This window comes from Rhipicephalus sanguineus, chromosome 11 (genome assembly GCF_013339695.2).
Source record: "Rhipicephalus sanguineus isolate Rsan-2018 chromosome 11, BIME_Rsan_1.4, whole genome shotgun sequence".
Taxonomy (NCBI): Eukaryota; Metazoa; Arthropoda; class Arachnida; order Ixodida; family Ixodidae; genus Rhipicephalus; species Rhipicephalus sanguineus.
Window position 1 is genome coordinate 45,666,271 of NC_051186.1, and position 20,581 is coordinate 45,686,851.

Here is a 20,581-nt window from a genome sequence, read left to right on the forward strand (position 1 = left end):
TGCTGGGGTTCTCTGCGAATTCCTTTGATTACACGCCAGATTTTGGCTAACGGTTTTCGGACGTCCAGAGTTGCACAAAAGTTTCTCCATCTCTGCCTCTTCAGCTTGGTTAAGTAGCGACGGATATGTCTCTGTGCACGCCGGCAAGCACGGAGATCTTCGATGTTTTTAGTCCTTAGCGCTCTTCGTTCCGCTCGCCTTCGTATCGCAACTAGTCTCTGAAATTCTTCATCATTGGCTGGGACATCACAGTGCTTGCTTGTGGTACGTGTGTTTTCTCTGAGGCAGTAGGAAATCGTAGGAATGATCTCAGCGCTCCTGGTTGCGGCTGTGATTCCTCTATTTACTGCTTCTGTGTACGCTTCCCAGTCAACGGATCTTGTCTGTATTTTTTCCGGTGACGCCTGAGCATCATGAGCTGATATCAGAATTGGATAGTGATCACTACCTCGCGTTTCCAAGTCGGTGCACCAACTGAACAGCCTTGTAGTGCTCCTTGTTACAAACGATATGTCGATGCAACTAGTGACCCTCGGATTCTTCAAGTAGGTAACACGACCATCATTCAGCGGTTCAATTGAATACTTTGCTAAAAGCTCCGCAAGTTTGGCTCCACGTGTGCACGTGTGCGAACTGCCCCAAATTTCGTTATGAGCGTTAAAGTCACCGCATATAATATGCGGCGCGGAAGTTTTCGTTATCAAGCTTTCTAGTCTAGAAACATCAAACGGCGAATTTGGTTGAAGGTATACACCGATGACTGTAAACCTTTGGGAGGCTATCATTGTAGTTACACAGACGTATTCATCTCTATCGTGTGGTGCGACTTCAAGTTCAGAAGCAGGAATGTCGATTCGTATGCCAACTAGGAGTCGGCTGATACCCTTTTGCCGACGTGAATGATAAAAATAGTAGCCGTTCATCCGAAATTGTTCACCAACACGGGACTCGGAAATCACCATAAAAGGGAAGCGGTACGCTCGCACAAGGCATCGGAGGTCCGTTAGCTTCGAGCGCAAACCGCGAGCGTTCCACTGAAATATTGTACATGTTCGGAGGTGTTTGTTAATGCAAACTGCAGGTGAGGACATTGCCGGTGAAGCCATCATTGCTGCGTCGATGAGTCGTAGCGCTGCGGCGCATACGTTGCCGTCACTAAATGCTCCAACGCCAAAACAGCTTCCACCTCAGGTAGGCTCTTAGAGGAAGGAGCAGCTCGAAGAAGAGCCTTTATAGCTGCAAACATCATAGGGATAAGTAGGCTTGATATGTCGCTGGCCACTGATGAGTCTGTCTGCTTTTCATGGCTGGTGCTAGGTGTATGTGGATTCTTAGGTGTGTGCTGGCGGTTGCCTGCACTTGATATTCCTCGGGGCTTTGCTTGGAGGGTCTTCGAAGACGATTCTTCTGCAAGATGTCCTTTTATGACCGATGCAAAGGTCTTTTTAGATGACATTCCTTGAAGCGATGTATCTTTGTGCTGTGGTTCGATACTTGTAAATACTACATCCGGGTTTGGTGGCGGTTCATTCCGTCTAGGTGCTTTTCCCTGAATTTGTTCCAAGTGACGTGCCAGAGTTGCTGCTTTCTTTTTAGGGCACCCTCCGTACGAGGCCGGGTGAGAACCCCCACAGTTAGCACAGAGAGGCTGTGCTCGTGACTTGCACTCCTTATGTGTATGAGCACCAGAACATATCTTGCACCTTATGGGGCCGTTGCAATGTTTTGCAATATGGCCATGTCGTTGGCATCTAAAACACTGCGTTGCTGATCCAATGTATTCCAGTACGGGATAGCTGCAGAACCCAAGAACAATTCGCTTTGGCATAGGAGAGTCTCTTGAAAACTCGAGAATTACAGATCGCCGCCTAGACTCCGCTACTCCGCCTTCATCACAAGGGACGTAGGAGACTTGTCTTCTAGCTGAGATGACACCTTGTGCTTGTAAGTACCGCTGGAGCTCTTCATCCGAATATTCGAGGGGAACGTCCTGGATTTTCCCATACGTGGCAGAGTAGGAGTAAGGAACTCGCGCTTCAACAGACACACCAGCTAAGGTTACGTGAGGATGACGAGACAGAAAATTCCGCACGCTACAGCGGAGAGGACATGGACCAAGCGTCATTCATGGTTGTGAATTACAAGAAGAACAGAGGTGCTGGAATACCTGTTGTACTCAGGCCAATGTCACCTGAAGCAAGTTTCTGGAAAGTGAACCCGAACATTTTGGCATCTGCGGTAGTTGCGTCCGCACAAGAAAAAGTTATCCGTCATCGCCTCAACAAGGATGGTAGCCTTATGGTGACTGTGTCGACACTTCCTGCTGCTAATCGCCTGCTCGCCAGATTAAGGAAAGACTCTTGTTCCGCTTTTAGGTAAAAGAAAGGCGCTTAAAGTGAAGGACTACCTCATAATGTTGTGTGTGCAGCCTAGAAGAATATTTATTTAAAAGATTTGGCCAGAAACAAGGAGAAAAGTGTTGAAAATGTGCGGGCCACTCGCTAAGGCTTTTGTTTCGTGCCAATGCTTCTAGGCTATGCCGGCGCACGAAACCGGAAGCCGTCCAGCAGCTTTGTTTATAAACAGCGAAAGGGTCTATAAAGGTGACGCACATAGCATCTATCTGTACATCCATCGAGTCAATAAGATGATAATTTTGGGGGGTTTAACGTCCCAAAACCGCGATATGATTATAAGGGACGCCGTAGTGGAGGGCTCCGGAAATTTCGACCGCCTGGGGTTGTTTAACGTGCACCTAAATCGCCGAAAGCATTCTCGCATCCATCGAAAATGCGGCAGCCGCGGCCCCGGGATTCGAGTCGGCAGTCGAGCACCATAACTATTTGGCCACCTAGGTAAAAGTCCTAAAAAAATTTGATGTCGGGGTGGGGGGGGGGGGGGGTGAACACTCCAAGCGCCTCCGCCCCCCCCCCCCTTTCCGGCTACGCCAATGCGGCTTAGTACTTCTCCTAGCACACGGACAAAAAATAAATGAAGGAAAGAAACGATAGCAGGCGTATATAACGCTTTTAGGCCGCTCTTCGTTCCACGTAAGTCTCGCCAACAGCTTTGCTGGAAAAAGCCGTGCGCCGCTGAAGTCGCCTTATCTCGGCCGATAAGGCCAAACGTCTCATGCCCGCTAAGCACTGCAAGAGGCAACGGACGGAGGTAGGTCAAAGCATGCACACTGCGCTGGACATTCTGTGCGTCCTTTTTAACGCTGTTTTTCGTTTCTTAACTATGGGTTCTGTCAAAAGGTTGCGGCGCGAACCGGTCTTCATCATCTTTCTTTCTTTCTTTCTTTCTTTCTTTCTTTCTTTCTTTCTTTCTTTCTTTCTTTCTTTCTTTCTTTCTTTCTTTTTTTCTTTCTTTCTTCCTTTCTTTCTTTCTTTCTTTCCTTCCTTCCTTCTTTCCTTCCTTCCTTCTTTCTTTCTTTCTTCCTTTCTTTCTTTCCTTCTTTCTTTCTTTCTTTCTTTCCTTCTTTCTTTCTTTCTTCCTTTCTTTCTTTCCTTCTTTCTTTCTTCCTTTCTTTCTTTCTTTCTTGCTTTCCTTTCTTCCTTCCTTTCTTTCTTTCCTTCTTTCTTCCTTTCTTTCTTCCTTTCTTTCTTTCTTTCTTCCTTTCTTTCTTTCTTTCTTTCTTTCTTTCTTTCGAATTGCGCAGTGCTTCCTCGAAACTAATTCCTTCCTCCGTGCCGGGAATCGGACCTTCAACCCTCTTGTTTAGCAGCGCTACACTTTAGTTGCTGCAGGCAACAACGACCGCCACGCGTCCATATCCAGGCAACAATGAAACGCGGCAACTCGAAATGACTAGTGACCTCGATAAAAGATCAGATTTATATATCAGAAACAGCTGATCGCCGACGACCCCGCGATCGAGAGAGCATCAGTTATTGGACCGCAACGAAGGGTCACGTGACCGGGCACCTTCGGGGGGGCCGCATTTCTATACACTCTCCGGGGCCTGCGTTTTAGCGTACGTCAATGCCGCCACCGAAATCTGTAACTCAAAACAAGCTTCGCTTGAATACGTAATAGCGTCCTAGCAATGAAGGACAGACGGAGAGGAAAGGGGGGGGGGGGAGGGGGGAGTTTGGCGTGTGCGCCTCGTTGGCGCAATATGCATACACGTGCGCGTTGCAAAAGTTCCGCCAAGCGGCGTAAGAATGTCTACATATACATAGGAGGGAAAGAGCTTATACGCACGCGTCTGCATGCGTCAAGGCTATCGGTGGTCGAAGACCTGTTGCGTCATCACTTGTCGCGTCCCGCAGCTGGTGTCCTTGTCACCTGCGATAAACTAACAAAGCGGACACGCCAGCCGCGTTGCGGTCCCTCACTGAGCTGCGCGAGGCAAACAAGGGTCAGTCGCGCAGCGCTTGTCCGTGGATTATAGAAATATTTCTGTGTCCGCGTGCGTAGGATGCGACGCATGTGCCGATGGGATATTCCCCCTGCAGGATCGCTTGAAGAACGCACATTTCCGTTCGCCGAAAGCCAGCTGGAATCGAGTGAGTATGCTTGCATCTTTATTTGCCTAATGGTGTTAATTAATACCAGCGTAGGCATGCACATCAGCTAAGAGGAGGCCAAGTTCTAATGCCTCCGTCACCCACCTCCTTCGCAGTTGGTCGCAGTTGGAGTCTGCTGTAATTTCGAGCAGCTGTAGGGTACTTTAAAGGAGTCATGATATGGTCACTCAAAAAATCGCGGTCTTCAGCGAACAATAGAAGTTGGGGTCTATTGTGCCTGTACATATACTTAAAATGGGCTGTAAAAGAATATTTCATTGCAAAATGAGCCCTAGAAGTCACCAGTTACAAACCACGCCCACCGCCGGCGACCGCCATTTTGTCATGTCGTGTGCGATGTCATGTGCTGCATGGAGCGGAACTGTCGTAAACCGTCTTTGCGACGTTAACTATAATGAATTAAAGTCGGCGAAATAAGTGATTTTTCGTCTACTTTATTTAATTTCAATTTACGTCGCAGTTACTACACTACAGTTAAGGACAGCAATTAACTCCCGCTATGCTTTTCCTGGCCTAATTGTGTGTTGGATTGATTTGGCTATATAGTGCCATTTGATTTAGTGTCGCCAACTGGTGCTTCTTTAGGGCCGTTGCCATGGTTGCCGGGAACGCCGACCGCTGTCGCGACCCCGCTGCCGGGCCGGTCAACTACGAGGCCGACCCAGTGTACGTGGACGGAGTGGCCTTCCTGCCACTAAGCGACGTCCGACTCGCGCGCGAGGCCCTGAGCTACGAGCCGCGTCCGGGTGACGTCATACTGGCCACTTTCCCCAAGAGCGGCACCACGTGGTGTCAGTACATCATCTGGGGCATCCACAACCTGGGAGCCGTCGAGCAAGGGCTCATGCCGCCGGTGCAGGACGTGCTGACGAAGCACTTTCCCTACATCGACCTGGTGAGCTTTTCCATGATGGCCTGCAAGCAGAGATGACAAGATTACTCCTGAGAAGTAAATAAGTTACATTAGTAATCACTTTTCTAGAATTTGTTTAAATGACCCTCCGCGATGGTCTAGGGGTTATGGTGCTTGACTGCTGGCCCGAAGGTAGCGGGATCGAATCCCGGCCGCGGCGGCCACATTTCGATGGAGGCGGAATGCTAGTGTCCCGTGTGCTTAGATTTACTTAAAGGCCAACTCCGGCGATTTTTCGAGGTCCATGGATCTCAATAAAATTCGCTGGGTACGTTCCTTTTCACGTTCCCGTTATATATGCCAAATTACAAGCTGGAGACATACGCAGATTCATTGCAAATGAATTTTATTGATTGCCCCGACTCTCCCCACCTCGCTTCCCAAAATTATTGGCAACATTGGGTGCGTGACGTCTTTTTTGTTAAGCGGAAGTGACGGAACCGAGGGGCCCCTAGAGCGTCTGCTATCCGCAAGGCAACAATCGCGAGTGTTTGGCGAGCGCTTCGTTGGCTGGGCGTGTGAATTTCAGTTCCTAGTGGTAATGCGTGCGATGGGTGGCAAGTGGTGTCGCGTTGTGGGCTGCACACAATTCCCCGTTGGCAGTCACGAAACACTCGTACCTAACGATTACCCTGCGTCTCTATATTAGAGTGTTTTAGCTAGCAATGCCGGTTTACCGCACGGAAAGTACGGTAATACCGTACCGGCTAAAGAATGCACATGCGTGAACACCACGGAAACACTTCCCGTAGCATATACAGGGTGCACCGTGACTGGTCCTATATCGGTATACGGTGAGCTTCGCATCGTGCGAAACAACGTAACCTAATGGTGCGAAAGGTGGCTCATACTTGGCTTATGTTAAGTTCCTTCGGCCGTACCAACGCGACGTTGAACGCCGCTATTGCCAAACTTATGCACTCTTCCCAGAGCAATATTAAGAAGCTTTAGTTAGTCCGCGAACTTCTCAGCGATAGCATTTTACCCGATCACGGCCCCACAAACTTGAGCTCCCTGGACAGGTGGTGCCATCTGGCGGTGGAATGTGCAACCAGGCAAGCAAAGAGCTAAACAGGTGTGTTCCACTTCATCAAAGAGGAATGGCCATTACAGTTGGCCTCCAAATGCGTCGGAATCGCAGCTGTCATCTTCCGACAGCTCAGCTTGTGCACGTGACACGGTCAGTCACACACAAGATTTCCGACGGAGTCACCTTTCAAATGAGCGTCTGCTCTTCGCCGCTTTCGCAGCTTTCATACTACGCGCTGGCGGGACCGGCATGCCTTGCATGATTTCCGGTTTTGTAACCACTTATACGTCACGCGAAGACAGTATGCTCAGTTGGGTTTCGGTTTCGGTGTTGCGCTTTTTTGCTTATTTAAAATTATTCTCCAATTTGCCGAGTGTTTCTGCTATCGGACCCGTGACAGGAGCGTCTCAGGAATATAAAAGCACCATTACTTTGACATGGCCAAAAAATCGCCGGAGTTGGCCTTTAAAGGGGCCCTGCAATGAATCGTCTGCCGCAAAAATTTTCAGAATCCGTCAAGTACGAGTGGAGTTAGAGATTTGCCACAGGCTGTAATTGCTTTCTCTCTTCTCTCGTCCCGACGAGCGCGCTGGAAGCTAAGCAGGGAGGGATGGCACGGGGGAATGACGTTACGTCACGCGCGCGTCATAACCTTGAGCACTTCTTTTTTTCTTCGAAGGCGTGGCTTACTCTTAGTGCGATTGCGAGCGCGCGTGCTGACACGTAGCGGCATCCCGCGGTGGCCACGGTAACTACGCAGCACACGATGCTCAAATCAGCCAATGGCCGTGAAATTGGGTAAATAGTGCGGTCATTTGGTTATACGGCATCATTTGTAGAAAGATGGAACGATTTTTAACTGACTTTGCGAATTATTTGTAAGTTCCAGGCCTTGTGCTGCGCTAAAATGTTTGGCTCAAGTATTCTTAGGAGCCTCGACTATAGCGATCGGCAGCGTTTGCTGACCATGTCGAAAAAGTGTTGCAGGGCCCCTTTAAAGAACCCCATGTACTCGAAATTTCCGGAGTCCTCCACTACGGCGTCTCTCATGACCATATCATGCTTTTGGGACGTAAAACCCCAAGAATTATATTGTTAGAATTCGCTCATGTAAATAAATTTCGTTACAAATTACAGCTGGGAAAAAGTAATTGCATTACATTATTATTACTTTTCAGAAGTGATGAAATCACTCTAACAGAAGTTCGTCATTTATGGACTAACCTCCTTAACTTAACCACACATATTCATTGAAATATCAGATACCTTTGTTGCATCGCAGAAGCAGATAAGGCGTCCTCGTTTAAAGGACAGCGTCCCTCGTCATACTTAAATGTTGCTCCGCTGATGCGTATGATGGCAGGGCTGTGTTGGCAAGGCGGTAACGTTTCCTTCATTTTTGGATGCGCTTCGAAGACAGTCAACCCAGCGATGCCGCTGTTCTTGTAACGCCGCGGAGTTCGTGAGTTGAAGACTGAATGCTTCCGGTTCTCCTAACTAGAAAGAAAAAGGGTCATAGTTTGCGTTGGTGTCTTCTGGTATAGCGCTCACGTTAACTTGTCTTTGTTATATTGATTTCCTTTTTAGGTCAATTTCTTATGCCGTAAGGGAAGCGGACGTGCTATATTTCAGTAAAACGTAATTGGGAAAGTGCTGAGCATTTTTCTTTAAATTACTCGCTTGAAGTAATTCATTACACTGCGAAACCGCCAGCCTAGAAAAGTAATTCACTACACTTCTCCTTACAACAAAAAGTGATTTACTTACTTTAATTCCATTACTCTCAAGTCTGCAGGTGTTTCAAGTAAATTCCCTTCCAAAGTAAAAATCCTGGTTGCGTCCGCGGTCAGTTCTAGGTGGTGCTCCCCTTGTACAAACCCTCTCACTACCATAGGTGTGCCCAGGATTCTCCATTGCGCGAGGGGGTGAGCGAAGAATCACTGCAGCCCCCCTCCCACCCCCACCAGGGGCTAAGTCCGAAAGAAAACTAGCTTTGCAATGGATGCAAAAATGAAAATGAATAGATGACGTGCTTAGTTCTCACAGCGGCCTTCCATTGGTTCCCGGTTTTCCGGTGGTAAAGGTGGGAATGCAATATAATGGGGTACTCGTCCGCCCTTATTGTCAGTACCTGCGTGGCCATAACCCTGTGCTCTAAACAATGACAGTAGAGGTCCGAGTTAGTCAAGTTATAGGGCACACTTGGCGCACCCTGTAGATGATTAGGGAGCGGGAGAGCGCCCCCTGTGCGCACGCTTTTGCATACATTATAGCGTCGTCGGACACCCAACAGTGATATGATATCCTGGCTACACATCATGGAGCTAACCCTAGTCACCGCGGCCTGCTCACTTGTAAACTGTAAATGAACCAACTAGTCTGCAAAGAAGTATGGCCTGCTCACGTTCGCAGTTGGGCACATCATCGACAGTGGCCGAGCGGCCTCCTCCGCGCTTCATCAAGAGCCACCTGCCGGCCGAACTGTTGCACCGGCCGAGCGGCGTCAAGTACGTGGTGTGCCTGCGCAACCCGTTCGACGTGGCCGTCTCGTACTTCCACATGCGCTTCGGCCGACGCCACCTGACGCACCTGCCACCCGACTACGGCTTCGACCACTTTCTCGACGAACTGCTCAGCGGAGGGATCGTGGGGGGCAACCCGTTCCAGCACGCCCGTGCCTGGTACGAACGAAGCAAGGACCACGATAATGTCCTTGTCGTCTACTACGAGATCCTGAAGAAAGAACCCAGAAAGGTGTGGTATTATCATGGGCGAATCCAGAGGGGGGGGTCCAAATCTTTTGATCCCACCACCCACCCGCCTTAATACTTGATCGTAGTGCAGGCTAAGGACAAGGACAAAAGAAAGGCACACTCGACATAACATAGCATCTAGTCCATCTTTCTTTAGTCTTTGTCAGCTTGCGCTACCATCAACTATTACGCAATACCAAGTCCACGTTGCCACCCTCGCTCCCCCCCCCCTTCATTTTTGTATGGCTAAGTTTAATTTTTGAATTTCTAAGAGTGCTGGCCAGCCCCGCTCGTAGCCAAGGCGGCGAATGTGGAACACATGCATAAACATCCAAGAAAGTGGACGCGGAAGCGCCTTCCGCCGTAACTCAATTGGTAGAGCATCGGACGCGTAATTCGAAGGCTTTGGGTTCAGATCCCACCGACGGAAAGGGTGATTTTTTCGTCCACTTTATTTCGTTTCAATTTACGTCATTATTACTGCGTTACAGTTAAAGAGAACAAGTAATCGCCCCTATGCTTACGCTGGCCTGGACCTCCCTGTCCTTCCGTCTTTCCCTTCTTCTTGTCTGTTGGATTCGTTTGGTTGTATCAAAGAAACGAGCCTCTCGAAAAAATTTTCTTTCTTTCGTTCATTAAGCTGACTGTGTGTTGACGTCCCATAATGCAGCTTTAGGTAACAGCAACAAGGCGGCTGCTTGGTACAACTACTCAACAAGGACAACTTTTTTTAGTGTGCAGATTGATTGAAGATTGAAGATGGTGATGATTCAATTGATGATGATGCTCGAAAAGGTGAAGAGGAGCATAATGATCGAGATGATGATGATAATGCTCGAAATGTGCAAGAGCGCGTATTTCAAATCTAGCGGCGGACTTACGACACCGTGTGATCTCGCCAGCCAATCACGTGCACTCACGCGCTTACAGCTTCGCTGTTCGACGATATTCACAGCGTGTAATTAGCTGAAAATGTTTTCGATTTATTTTTCTTAACAGGCCGTTCTGCAACTCGCCAAGTTCCTGAACCCCGACGCCGCCGCGAGGCTTGAGACCGAACGGGGACTTCTGGAGCGACTCCTGGAGCAGACGTCGATCCAGAGGCTGCGGGAACTGGCGGGCGCTGCGGAGAACTTCGCCGAGGGCGACTTCTCGCGTCAGCACCCGACGGCGGCACTGTTCCGCAAGGGCATCGTCGGCGACTGGCGCTCTCTCTTCGACCGGGACCAGGAACGCCGGTTCAGGGAGGCCTACGACCGGGCGCTAGCGGGCACCGAGATGCACCACTTGTGGGCCGAGCACGTCGCGACGACGACGTGATCTCGCGCTTGAGACTTGATAGGAGACCACTAAGGATAAAGTGTTTGGTCCGTGACCTATACAGATACACCTTGAAAAAAAGTCATACGTTCCCTCAAGCATTTGGCTAAGAAGACTGGAAGGCAAAAGCCATCTTCTTTTTCTCATCAGTCGATTGCATTGAACACCCACCCACCCCTTCACAAAACCCAAGGTGCAAAAGGCAGTGCAAAACCCAACGGCAGTGCAAAACCACGTTGGGTTTGTCATTGCCTCATATCCCTGAGGCATTGGAAGCTTTCTGCACATCACGTGGTTTTGCAGTGCCTCCGTGACCGGTCCACCTTTGAACAAGGCGACGGTGTTATGTGATGACGTCATCATGTGAAGTCACGTTATATGAAGTCATATGATGACGTCAGATAACCTGGTTAAGGTCAGGATATGTGACGTCGCGATGATGTCACAAATGTTTCCGTCATGTGACGTAATGATTACGCCGTAGAGTGACATCACCAGATGATGAGAATGATCTTCTGCGTCGCTTGTACTGACGCCGCCGATGGCTTGTCATGTTTTAACTGGATTGCTGTGGGGAGGTTGAGGTTGGTATCACCTCGGCTACTCCATTTCTATAAGCTCTGCAGCAAAAAAAAAAGAAAAGAGTGGTTACCCAAAATCAAAAATGAACAAGTGAAGAAGAAAAAATATTTAGCAAACTGAAACCTAAAAAAACATGATAATGTACAGTTAGCTTGCAGGAGGTCACATTGCAACAGAACGTTCACACGCACACATTTCTTGTTGTACATGGACTAACACATCATTTCGCACATAGCAACATATAGCCGCTCGTCACAAGCGCTTGTCCAGTCCAGTGTTTACTTGGAAGTATTTCAGGAAGATGTTCGCCTTTTACAGCGAAAGCTGTTATGAGATCATTTCACCGGCCGTTTTTGGCGCCGTAGTTGTCCGCCGCCGCCGCCACCGCCGCCGGTGTCCGCAACCAGTATCGCTCGAAATAAGAAAAAAAAAAACGAAATAAGAAAAAAATTCCAGGATGGAACGAGGTTCGAACCTGGCCCTCTGCGTGGGAGCCCGGTATTCAACCTCTGAGCCATCCCGGTGCTTGAAACTGCTTTGCAAAAAGGTCCTATACAGGCTTCAAGTCGGGAAGGAACCACATTAGTAAATGCAATATAGCGTGGTAGAAGAGTAAAATAAGCACCAAGCGTCGCACAACGCGAATCCCGTAACCAGGCGTCACAAAATGCGAATTGCGCAACGAGTAGGTTGTTGAATGGTTCCAACCCATTACAAAGGGCTCTGCCATAATTCTTCATCGTCATCAGGCACAGCATCAATAAAGTGCTCATAATGCCTTACATGCGTTTAGAAGGTACCAACGCTCTCCGTAGAATGACGAAAAATGGCACAGTGCCTGCTGCCCTACTTCTCAAAAATTGCAATGATTTATAGCGTTGTGGGTTCCTCGGAAGTGCACTTTTATTGGTTGCCAAGGAAGCCCATAAGCGCATGATCCATTTCCTCGGGGTCTCAGTAAAATTATGATGATTTATAGAGTAGTGGGTTCCTCGCAAGTGCACTTGTATTGGTTGCCAAGGAAGCCCATAAGCGCATGATTCATTTCCTCGGGTTCTCAGTAAAGTTCTTCACCCCCCCCCCCCCCGGTCTCTCTCCCACGTCAACGTATGGTGTACATCATGACGGGAGAGGGAAATAGCGACTGGGCGTCACCCAATGCAAATTACATAACTGGTGGGCCGTTTAAAGCTTCCAACCCATTACAAAGAGCTGAGCCATAATTCTTCATCGTCATTAGTCGTCGCGTCAACAAAGTTCACATAATGCCTTACAGACGTGTAGCTGGTGCCTCGCTTCTCCGCAGAATGACAAATAATGGCTTAGAAGATGCTTCCCAGCTTCACAAAAATTGTGATTTATGGCGTAGTGGGTACCTTTCTAGTGTACTTGTATTGTAGCCACAAGAGAGCTTACAACGGGCTCTAGAAACACCGCTCTTACAGCTTTCGCTGTGACTGTGCTGCGGTTTCAGCGCAGGCCTGGCGTTTTTTTTTTTTGCTGAAGTGGCCTCTTTTTCTTCTCAGTCGACTGCATTGATTCTTCCCCTTCCCCAGAAATCTTTCTGCACTCAACATTGTTTTGCACTGCCTCCGGGATCGGCCCACCTTTGACCAAGCGACGGAGTCATGTGATAACGTTATCACGTGATGTCGGGTTATGTGACGTCATAGAGACGCCATGGTGATGTCACAATTTGTTCCGACATGTGACGTAATGCTTACGCCATAGGGTGACGTCACCAGTTGATGATGATTTTGTGCACCGCTGGTACTGACGCCGCCGACGGTCACTTTTTTGTGTTTGCTGAGGCACAAAGGCTTTCGCCTTAACAGAAAAAAAAGGATACTGCAGAAACTGCACTGAAGTTTACCTTGTTCACCGATTGCACGCGTGAGACCAGCGCGATAGCCGCGCGCAAGTGCTTCTTCACGTGGCATTTTTTTTTTTTCGTATCTCTCGGACTTCCATTGCAGCGTGGTCAAAAGGACTACCTGAGACGTCATCGTGCTGGAAACAATTCACTCGGTGGTTTCGGAAGGTGCAGTACAACTCTCCGATCATACTTTGGGTCTTCAGCTGATAATTAAAACAGTTTTGTATAGTCTAACATAATTAATGCGTTAAGACAAGGGGAATTAAGAAACAGCTCGAGTAACTGTACGCTATAGCGCGAATAGTGCTTACGCGGTTTTGGCACGTGAAACCCCGCGAATTATAAAGAGATTGGCGACTGTCGCTATGATCACCGGTGAAGGGGAATGTTTATGAGCGTATACACGGGATATATCGGCGCACTTTCTTTTCCGCGTTCGTTTTCCTCCATTAGGCAGGCGGTGCGAGTTCCTCCCGCCCGTAGGCTGTACATATATATGCGGCTAAAATGGAAATCAAACGAAGAAAATGACCACGGAAAGTGCTACCACGGCCATTTCTCGCCGGGACTATACATATGGTCAAATTGAGATCGTGTAGCGCCTATACCGCACGCAGAGGGAAGTGCCTGTATTTCGCTCGTCGTGACGCGTACGATTGTGCGTCATTGGTGTACAGATTAACACGACAGCTGACGCGTAAAGCCTTTATTTATCACACGTAGTAGTTTCCTTGCACAGCAAGGGTACATCACACACTGGATCGGCGCTGTACTTTGACTGTGTGTTCGGAATTTGTGTACAATTGGTCCTGTTCGTTGGCCCCTTGACTGAACGTTCTATAAGCGCACAGACTTTTACCGAAAACTAAAAATACATTGCCGCTATCATAAACAAACAGCAAGCAGAGATCCTCGAACATTCTTGTTCGCTTAGTAATCACAAGAACGTTCCAAAAATGCGACTTATTTATGCAGTATAATGGTCTTGTAATATCAACATGCTTGGACGACTCGCTGATAGAAAAAAAATATGAGTGAAAAAAGCTCGAATATATGATTGATACGACGTCGAAAAGCAGGTACAATGTATTAAAAATCCTATAGGTGTTGCTTTCAAAATACCAACATGCAGTATATAATGAAATGTGAGGTGTTGTCGCTTAACAATACGCTATCTTGGGCCATGCAGTTGGTGCATTAGCTCTTTTACAGACGTGATATGAGTTCCCTTCTTTTTTTATTTTTTTCTTCTAGTTTGTAACCTTGCGTCACGTCTTTCAAATGTCACTTGTTTCTGACAGAGAAAGCTGTGCAACAAGCACTGTCGCGTCACCGACGATATTGCCAGAAACCGAAGGTACGAAAAGTTCAGCTCAGGAATAGCCGAAACATCGTGCTGTACGCGCGGCTTCACTTATGCACCGTCTATATATACATAACTTGCACAACAAAATAAACAAGTTTGGGCACAACAAGCGCCCAAACGTAAGCTGTAAAACACGTCGAAAGTGTTTGCCCACCTTCGCTGGTATTTTGTGCCCTAGACACGATAAAAATAAGTAGTCCCAACCACAGTAACAAAGAAACAAAGCGCTGATAAAGGTAATGACGTCACGGTGGTCACAGAAATCGTGGCATTTCAAACAACCAAGCACGCACACGCACACACGCACTCGTCACGGCAAAAGAAAAAAAAAAGTCGGCCCCCACATTTCTTGAAAGAAACAATCGCAACAGCATAGAATGGTGGGATGTAGTTGGTACTGCGTAATTTGTGGCTGCGCCTATACTCTGTCGTCTCTCATGCCCATTGGCACTATACCACAAAAGAACTGCACGTGTCGAAGGTCTCGAAAACACAACAGGCACATCCGGCATGTTAGCGTGTTTTATCACTGATAGTCCCGCATCCTGGCTTCGACTGTGGATCATCCGTGGACTTTGGATTGTTCTCGTTCCTGAAAGCCCCCTGCTGCAACTACTGAGCGCCACACTGCTTCACTGAATGAAATCGGCCCACACTCCAAGAAGCTCCGTGCCCGCAAGCTTCTCCTTCGTCATGTCCGCTAGGACGCGGTGCTGCTGCTTCGAGAAGTACTCTCGGTAACACCCGACCCTGCCCTTGAGGACCTCCTCCTCGAGGTCGCTCCTGCCGGCCACCGTAGCCTCGAGGCCCGTGTCGCGGGCCACCTGACTGATCAGGTCCTGGTCGGTGCGGATGTCCAAGAAGTCGGCTATGAGCTTGACGCTTCCCAGGGGGTCCTTCCTCATCGTCTCGTAGCAGAGAAGCAGGACCCTGGGATCGTCCTTGCGGTCGTACCACGAGAGGACGTGGTCGAAGTAGTCGCCGAACGCCACCTCGCCCCGGGTGAAGCACTCGAAGAAGTCTGCGAACGTTCCCTCGTAGCTCTTGCCCAGGTGCACGTAGTTGGAGGCGCACACGTCGAAAGGGTTCCTCAGCACGACCACATGCCGGGCTTCGGGGCTGGCAGGACTGAAGGCGTACGGCAAGTGGTGCTTTACGAGTCGCGGCGCGCCCTCCTTGACGCATACGGTGTCGGCGTCCACGACCTCGATGCAGGGGAACTCCTTGGTGAGGAGTGTGTGGAAGTCGGGTAAGGGCGAGCCCGGGTGCAGGAGGGACCAGATGATGTACTGGGCCCGGGTCGAGCAGGACCTGGGGTAGGAGCCGACGAAGATGTCGCCGGGCAGGGGTTTGAACCAGAGGACCTTGCGGATCTTGTCGCGGTCGAACTCGTTCTGCTGCAGCAGCAGGCCCTGTACGTTGAAGAGCCCCACCTTCTTGTAGGAGACGTCAGAGCGGCGGTCCTCCGTGGGCACCGGGTAGTTGCTGTGCTCGTCGGCCCTGGAAGTACAGTAGTGTTTGAAGTCTAGGGTTTGACGGAAGCTGCTCTGGGTCGGGAACTAACGTCATGAAAAGTCAAAGAGGAACACAGACCACGAAAAAGAATAAAAAAGACGTTTCGGCTCCCCTGACAGGAGCCTTGTTCACAATCTTTTTTTTTTCTTTTTATGATACAGTCGTGTTTACATGAGAGAGTTGATGTTATTGTCGCGGTAGTTGCAATGAAAAGAGTAAACCGCATATTTTTAAGTCAACGTGTCTTGAATTCTTCGTGGTACGTAGTCCTTGTAACCAAATGTTATGAAACATCGCTTAAAAGTTCCGGGAATTCACTTTCTAGCCGGTTATCTTACGGCACATATTTCGACTTGCGCCTTGCGTAACCGGTGAGCTCTCAAGGTGGTTACAGTTGGGACGAATTCTGAATATGCCGTCAGTTTCGCAACATGCGCTCTAAAGGTCTGCGTGTGGCGAAATGTAACGCTGTTCCAGTTATCTTTTTTTTTTAGTTTCAATGCAAAGAGAGAGAGAGGTGTTTTCATAATAACGTTTATAGGAAAAGTGGTACAAGTTTAAAAAAGAAAGGTTATTTGCAAGTGGATATGTCTAGTGAAATTTCCAAATGCTATACTCTTAAACTTGCGTATGTGCGCTCAAATCAATAAGCCGGAAATTTCAATATATGCACTGCTTATCTAGCTATACAAGGCTGTAACATATATATATTTTTTTTATTTTAGTTCGGTAAATCTCGTCTAGATCCGTGCAGTGCGGTTGCCTAAAAAATTATTTTCTCCGTCGCCATGTATTTATATCGCGACCTGTCCTGCTAAACACCCTCTCTTAAGAAGTTGAACTTTAAGTACGTTTTTTTTTTCATGAAAGTTGATAAGGATCATCATAACCGTTATCAGCCTTATCTTATGTCCACTGCAGGGCCAGTTCCCCTCCCTCTCAATGACCTCCAATTCACCCCGTCCTGCGTGAGCTGGTTCCATTTCTACCCCTGCGAACTTCTTGATGTAATCGCCCCACTTACACTAGTGTAAGAGTCCTTTGTCTATATATATATTTTTAGAATCCTGGCTTGTCACGTTTATGACTCTTTTAGGAGAGACCTGAATTCTCTTTAGAAATAATTATACTCTCGTCGTAGAGTCGTGGGACCCAGATGAGAGTTGACGTGTCTCTTTTAAAGAGATTAATTTATTCGGAAACAGGAGACTCGCCGAAAATAGTAGCACATACTCTTATTTTTCTTAGAGTTGAAACTTTCTGCCGTCCTCGGCCGCGTTTCTCTTCCCTCGGTATTCACATACCGTCCTTCCAACTGACCATCGCTTATCTGTCCCCCGCATTACATTAGGCTTAGCCCAGGTCCATTAATTTCGCCTAGTCCATCAACTATAGAATATTGCGAGTGTGTTCTGCGGAATGCTGCAAGGTGGCGGAAGGGCCATGAAAGATATAACTTGACAACCACCTTCTAGTTGAAGAAAAAAGTTTGTTTTGGTCCGAGGAAATCCGTATGGATTTCCTTGTGGCTTCGTGATACAAATGGGTGGTTGTCAATTATCCCCATCACAACTATAGAATATCGGCTGCCCCTGTTCACAACCTTGATCGGCTCTGCTTTCTTCCTGTCTCTTAAGCCAGCACTGGTACCGGCGGTGGCAGACAGCTTCATGTTATGTAAGACACACTGACCGCTCTGTGAGCGGTTGGTACGTTTTCCGTAATTTTGCGTTTGCGTTTCATTCGCACGCTTGCGCTACGCCTCTTTATATGGAAGCTAGCAATCGAAGAAAAGGAAGCGCTTTTCTGCAGTCTCTAAATGCACCGTATCGATAAGATAATGTAATGTTCTATGCTATAAGTCCACGCTATCTTCCATGCTGTATTCCTTGCTGTGTTCCATGCTTTATTCGCACCGTATTGTTCGGATAATGTTATATTCCATGCTGTGTTTCATTATTTATTCGCACCGTATCGAACGAATAACGCAATATATCGCGCCGTGTTTCATGCTATATTACATGCTATATTCCATGCTATATTCGCACAATATTGAACTGATGATGTAATGTTCTATGCTATATTAAATGCTGTCTTCCACGCTGTGTTTCATGCTATATTCCGTGCTATATTCTATGATGTGTTCCATGCTGTGTTCCATGCTGTATTCGCACAGTATCGAACGGATAATGTAATGTTCTATGCTATATTCCATGCTGTGTTCCATGCTGTATTCGCACAGTATCAAACGGATAATGTAATGTTCTATGCTATATTCCATGCTATCTTCCATGTTCTGTCCCAGGTTATGTTCTATGCTATATTCCGTGCTGTATTCCCAACATTTCGCATTGCTCACCAAATAGGAACAAGCGTTAAGAAAAGCAAAAACAATCGCCCACTACCATCTACAGCAAGGTTGTTGATCTTTGTGTCAGCACGAATTTGAAAGAGGCAGAATAAGAAAGTCGGTATTTATACTCACGGCATCTCTTTCGAACTGTCGCGCCCAAAGAAAAGGCGACCTCGTGGGAAAGCGAAGATGCAAAAAATATTCCGATCCGAGCGGTCAGTCGGTAGGTCGTCCCCACTCACATAGAAGGCCTCCAGTATCGCGAATGCGCGCACCACTACCAACCACCACAAGCTCTCGAAGTAATCAGCCACGGCCCAGCGACGAAAGGCCAGCGTAAGGAGAGACCGGCGCGATTGGCTGTGCGGCTGCGAGCGAGTCAAACCCCCTCCCCTACCCCCCCCCCCCTCCTTCAATGTCACCCAAACGTCTCCAGACCAACAGCCTTGGCGGCGTTGGCCCGCAAGCCACGCTCGCGATTTCCTTCTCTCCACAACACAGGGATAAAGAAAGTAAAAAAGGAAGGGAATTAATTCCGTACATACAAAAACAAGGAATTGAGAGTCACGTCCAACGTAAGCTACGGCGGAGCACGTGTTGTACTAGGGCACCGAGGGCTCTCAATATGCGTCCGGAGAGGACGGCCCCGGATAAGCACATTTTATTTTTTTTTCTTTGCACTCTTTCCCACTCGGTCCGCGACCACTTAACGCGCGTCGCGATCACTCTATGCTGGCGTGATGCCTGGCGCGGACGCAGGAGACCGCTCCTCGAAGCGAGCGTGGATGCGAGCGAAAGAGACATGGCGGCTGTGGTCTGCTCGGGTCGCGTGTCGTGCTGCAAAGGTCGTCTTTTTTACGGCGGAAGGAGGGCTGGAGAAATACCGCCCCTTATCTTCTTCTCTCGACGAGGCTCCGTTCTAGAGGGGCGCTGTCCTCAGCGCTGACATAGAGTGCCTCGATGCGCTCGTTCGCCTCCGCTCGCGCATCGAGGCACTCTACGCTGACAAGAAGAGCGGGAGAGGAGAATGGCGTCTCTCTCGTTCCTCGAGCCACGGCCGCTGGATAAAAAATGCCAGGCCTGCGCTGAACCCGCAGCACAGTCACAGCGAAAGCTGGAAGAGCGGCGTTTCTAGAGCCCGTTAAGCTCTCTTGGGGCTACAATACAAGTACACTAGAAAGGTACCCACTACGCCATAAATCACAATTTTTGTGAAGTTGGGAAGCACCTACTAAGCAATTATTCGTCATTCTGCGGAGAAGCGAGGCACCAGCTACGCGTCTGTAAGGCATTATGTGCACTTTGTTGACGCGACGACTGACGACGATGAAGAATTGTGGCTCAGCCCTTTGTAATGGGTTGGAATCTTTAAATGCCCACCAGCTATGTAATTTGCATTGGGTGATGCCCGGTCGCTATTTCCCTCTCCCGTCATGCTGTATAACATACGTTGACGTGTGAGAGAGACGGGGGGGGAGCGGCCATTAACTTTACTGAGACCCCGAGGAAATGGATCATGCGCTTATGGGCCTTCTTGGCAACCAATACAAGTGCACTTGCGAGGAATCCACAACACTATAAATCATTGTAATTTTACTGAGACCCCGAGGTAGTGGATCATGCGCTTATGGGCTTCCTTGGCAACCAATACAAGTGCACTTGCGAGGAACCCACTACGCTATAAATCATTGTAATTTTTGAGAAGTAGGGCAGCAGGCCCTGTGCCATTTTTCGTCATTCTAAGGAGAGCCGTGGTACCTGCCCAACGCATGTAAGGCATTATGCGCACTTTGTTGATGCTGTGCCTGATGACGACGAAGAATTATGGCAGATCCCTTTGTAATGGGTTGGAAGCATTCAACAACCTACTCGTTGCGCAATTCGCATTGTGTGACGCCTGCTTACAGAAATCGCGTTGTGCGACGCTTGGTGCTTATTTTACTATTCTACCACGCTATATTGCATATGCTAATGTGGTTCCTTCCCGACATGAAGCCTGTATAGAACCTTTTTGCAAAGCAGGTTCAAGCACCGGCATGGCTCAGAGGTTGAATACTGGGCTCCCACGCAGAGGGCCCAGGTTCGAACCTCGTTCCATCCTGGAATTTTTTTCTTGTTTCGTTTTTTTCTTATTTCGAGCGATACTGGTTACGGACACCGGCGGCGGCGGCGGCGGCGGACAACTACGGCGCCAAAAACGGCCGGTGAAATGATCTCATAACAGCTTTCGCTGTAAAAGCCCAGCGGCCGTGCTCGAGCAAAGATAAGAATGCGCTAACCAGCAAGTGCAGCGTCGGGGAGAGTCTGCTTGCCCCTCAAACAGCGCGGGGTCACGTGACCT

General features: G+C 48.5%; 2 protein-coding genes across 2 annotated transcripts; one reads left to right on the forward strand and one right to left on the reverse strand.

The window, feature by feature from the left end:
- Window positions 1-4,278: 4,278 nt before the first annotated feature.
- LOC119374321 (sulfotransferase 1B1) lies at window positions 4,279-10,589 on the forward strand. Its single transcript, XM_049410981.1, has 4 exons — window positions 4,279-4,511; window positions 5,118-5,427; window positions 8,888-9,229; window positions 10,228-10,589. The coding sequence occupies exons 2-4, from the start codon at window positions 5,128-5,130 to the stop codon at window positions 10,546-10,548; spliced, it is 963 nt and encodes a 320-aa protein (XP_049266938.1). The 5' UTR covers window positions 4,279-4,511; window positions 5,118-5,127; the 3' UTR covers window positions 10,549-10,589.
- A 3,097-nt stretch (window positions 10,590-13,686) lies between these two features.
- On the reverse strand, window positions 13,687-18,580 carry LOC119374624 (sulfotransferase 1B1). Its single transcript, XM_037644787.2, has 2 exons — window positions 18,373-18,580; window positions 13,687-15,872 (listed from the first exon to the last, which is right to left on the reverse strand). Exons 1-2 carry the CDS (start codon window positions 18,375-18,377, stop codon window positions 15,005-15,007), a joined length of 873 nt encoding a protein of 290 aa, XP_037500715.1. The 5' UTR covers window positions 18,378-18,580; the 3' UTR covers window positions 13,687-15,004.
- Window positions 18,581-20,581: the final 2,001 nt, after the last annotated feature.

Coding starts and splice junctions, on each gene's coding strand:
- LOC119374321 (XM_049410981.1), top strand. CDS start 5,128: ATGGTTGCCGGGAACGCCGACCGCTGTCGCGACCCCGCTGCCGGGCCG. Junction 5,428..8,887: donor ACTTTCCCTACATCGACCTG/GTGAGCTTTTCC, acceptor TCACGTTCGCAG/TTGGGCACATCATCGACAGT. Junction 9,230..10,227: donor TGAAGAAAGAACCCAGAAAG/GTGTGGTATTAT, acceptor TTTTCTTAACAG/GCCGTTCTGCAACTCGCCAA.